The sequence below is a fragment of the Dipteris shenzhenensis genome, chromosome 10 (assembly GCF_047967505.1).
Source record: "Dipteris shenzhenensis isolate YYH24624 ecotype China chromosome 10, Dip_SZ_1.0, whole genome shotgun sequence".
Taxonomy (NCBI): domain Eukaryota; kingdom Viridiplantae; phylum Streptophyta; class Polypodiopsida; order Gleicheniales; family Dipteridaceae; genus Dipteris; species Dipteris shenzhenensis.
The window spans coordinates 4076208-4079495 of record NC_141605.1 but is presented as its reverse complement, the minus strand read 5'-3'; the positions used below and the strand labels follow the sequence as shown (position 1 = coordinate 4079495).

General features: G+C 45.4%; 1 protein-coding gene across 1 annotated transcript; it reads left to right on the top strand.

Annotated features, from left to right (window-relative positions):
* Positions 1–393: 393 nt before the first annotated feature.
* On the top strand, positions 394–2694 carry LOC147897283 (uncharacterized). The gene is made up of 5 exons (XM_087380842.1): positions 394–750; positions 1186–1351; positions 1527–1753; positions 1935–2080; positions 2211–2694. Exons 1-5 carry the CDS (start codon positions 394–396, stop codon positions 2692–2694), a joined length of 1380 nt encoding a protein of 459 aa, XP_087236968.1.
* The last annotated feature ends 594 nt before the right edge of the window (positions 2695–3288 follow it).

Here is a 3288-nt window from a genome sequence, read left to right as displayed (position 1 = left end):
CCATTCTACCTGTATCCCTTCGTTACGGCCCAGAATCCCAGTTTCCCAATCCAGGTTTCAACCGCTCTTCTAGCTCTGCTTTCTTATGTGTCATGCGGGTGAAGCCGCCGGCTTGACCCACGGTATTTCAAAACGTCACTGTATTACGCTTGCGGCGGTTATGAATCCCGGTCGGAATCGCAGCGCGTAGCGAAAAATATGTCTGTAAGCACGAGTACCGCAGACGGTTCACAGAAATTCTACTTTCCAAAGTCCTGCAATTTTATCTCCTGTCCTTGTGACCGAATTCGCAGCATTCGTAGCCCTAGAAGGTTAACGTCGGACTGTGGTTACCCGGACTTCCGATTCTCTTAATCATTCAAATTGACTTGCCTGAGGTTTCCACCCAACCAGATGGAGAACAAAGCAGGTCTCTCTTCTCAACAAGACTCGGAAGGACGTTCCGGCAAGTCACATATTGCAATGGACTACGCAAAAACCAGTGATGACCTATTGGACTATGTCGGCTATCTGGAAACTGAGCTTGAGAACGTGAAATTCCAGAGCACCGTATCACAAAGTGAGCATCAGGAAGAGAAATGCCTTATGAAACAACGACTAGAAGCAGCGTTGGACAAGATGAAGGAAACCCAAAAAGAGTTACATGCACAAAAAGAGTCGGGAGCTGAAGTCAAGACATCAGTTGAGCGTCTGAAGGATGAGTTCAGAAAAGCTGAACACATGCTTCAAGAGGAGCGTAAAAGAGGAAAGGTATCCACTCCCTTTTGACTTCTAAAAGTGCGTCGTTGAGGCCCTTGTGCTTTACAAATCTCAGAGAACTACAAAATAAACGGAGAATGAAGGAGAGTCTTCCCAGTTCGTTACTCTCCTTTCCGATTCCCCCCCTTCTTTCATAGGATAATTTTAGATTAACATAGAAGAACACGGTACATCGACATAAGCAGCAATATGAATGATACATTTGGCGAGACAACGAAGTCCTTTTATCCGGGATAACCATGCAAACATGTCGTTGCCAAAACTAGCTCAAAGGAATGCGCAAAGAAATCACGCTGGTATCCTCGTAAATAGGCTGATCTGCGTAGCTTCTTCATACAAAACCATAGTTGCTTCTACAAATTTCACTTTCACCTGTAAATATGGGAAGACTGTATCTAATAGCCTTGTGCATTTCTCAAATTGCAGGGACTGGAAGATAGGATCCAAGAATTAGAGTTGGAACTAGAGATGAAGAATGAATTGATAAATCATAGAAGAAGAAGGGACGAAAGGGCAAGAAAACAACTGGAGAAAGAAAATGAGAGCCTTAAAAAGAAAGCCACACTTGGATGGATGCTTGGATGTTTATCAGGTGAGCTACAATATAGATAGTGAACGTAAGACATTATACCCCCGACCATTTCTAGTAGACTGATCATGCTCACTTTGAAGTATGAGCTTGCTACGCCCTTTGCATTAGCATTAAAAGCCTGCCATGTAGAATTTGAAAGAAGGCTTTGCCTCAAATTTCACCTATGGTGTCTCAGAGGTGTACTTGCAGTCGGAACCGGAAGGAAATGCAGTTGCACTTTTGAAGATGGTGAGGAAAATTCAAAGAGAGTTGGAGAGGGAGAATGTGGTCTTGAGCTATAGCAACGAGCCGCCACAAATTCAGCTTGAATATGTGGAAAGGGAGATCCGTCGCCTTATTGATCGTGCACGGCTTATCGAAAGCGAAACGGAGACGTCCATCAAAGCAGATCCTCCTGCAAAGGTGCACTCCAGATCTGAACAATTATTCTGGTCCACACGTGTGTCATCCATGCTTGTAGCGTTCCCGATTTCCTTAATCCACTCGGCAATAAGAATTGTCTGTTGTACTTCGGTTACTCATAATCGAAGTTTGGAGGACACTCTAAGAGAGAATTGCGTCTTCGTGTTTTCCTGCAAGGCAGCCTGGCCTCCCGTCTACTCAACGGTCCATTGAAGAGGATTATATTGCAGAAATAGGCGGTCAAACTGGTCGAGAACGGAATCTCAAAGGTCCAAGCAAAGCCGTAGCCAAACCACGAAGCCGTTCACCGTCCCCGCGATCGCACCCGTAAGTTCTCAAGACCGGACGATATTTTAGTACAATATTTCTCTTCTGCGGAAATGTCTTTCCGAAATCTATAGAGGAAAAACAAGCAGCTTACAGGGTCAATAACATGCGCTTCATGCATGATTCACAGGATCTGTCTGACCCATGAGCAGGAGTCTGGCTCTCCAAGCGCTCGATACATAATCAACTGCTTCGGTGCTCAGGTAAATAGGCAAGCTGATGATAGTTTCGGGGGCGAGTATGAACCCGAACAGCAACTAATACATTCTGCGCGAGGCTCTGCTCCTGCCGCGTCAACGCAAGCACAAATCGAGATTTTTGAGGCCAATCCGCAGACAGAAGTGGAGTACGCAAGGCTCACTGGAAGCACATGGGCCGAGGTGAAGGTCCTGAACAGGCAGGGAGCTGAGAGGGCAGAGATGTTGAATTGCCAGACCGACATAAAAAGGATGCTCTCTAGCATCGAAGCAAGCATGGAGTATCTGCTGCAGCAAGATAGTCAGAAGAGATGCAGAACAGCCCAAATTAAGCATTTGGGTTATCCATCCACTCTCAAATTCCCTCCATCCCCCAGCAGCAGCAACTTGAAGCGTAGTAAGCCCTGGCAACAGTAACACGCCCAGTCAGAATATCTTTGCCTTCTTCATCTGCAGCATATTACATCCTTCATCAAGCTAAAATGCAATATACAATACGCCATCGCTCGTTCGTATCGCAGGAAACACGTTACACCCTTGGGGCCTGAGCAGCTTGATTGATCAAATCCATTGCTCTTTCGTATCACAGATGAAAGACTCTCGCAGCTAGTCAGCTCCATGCCACATAAATCATGCACACAATTGTTCATCGTTCGTGACACATGATGAAATCTCGAGACAAACAGATGATAGAACCTCGCAGCTAATCAGCTGCATTCCACATAAACATGCATCTAATTGTTCTTCGTTCGTGACAACATCATAAGACGCAGACGAAGAGCTCCAACAGATCGAAATCTACCACACACCTGAAGCTCATTCATGACAGGTCATAGCTCTAGCCTAGCTTGCAGCTAATCAACTTCATTCAAAATCATCAATCAACGGATTAGATTACTTTTTTGTATAATTAGAGCACGATCTACGAAGGACGTACACGGTTAGTCGCATAGTTCGTGCAGTGGACAGCTCACAGAAGCAGAACGAAATTGAAGAGCCGGTATTGGTGAC

What these genes read in the sequence shown, in the direction of transcription:
- LOC147897283 (XM_087380842.1), top strand. Translation starts at nt 394, where the DNA reads ATGGAGAACAAAGCAGGTCTCTCTTCTCAACAAGACTCGGAAGGACGT. An exon ending in GATGCTTGGATGTTTATCAG is followed by an intron (nt 1,352 to 1,526) that starts GTGAGCTACAAT and finishes ATGGTGTCTCAG; the next exon opens with AGGTGTACTTGCAGTCGGAA. An exon ending in CCGTCCCCGCGATCGCACCC is followed by an intron (nt 2,081 to 2,210) that starts GTAAGTTCTCAA and finishes CATGATTCACAG; the next exon opens with GATCTGTCTGACCCATGAGC.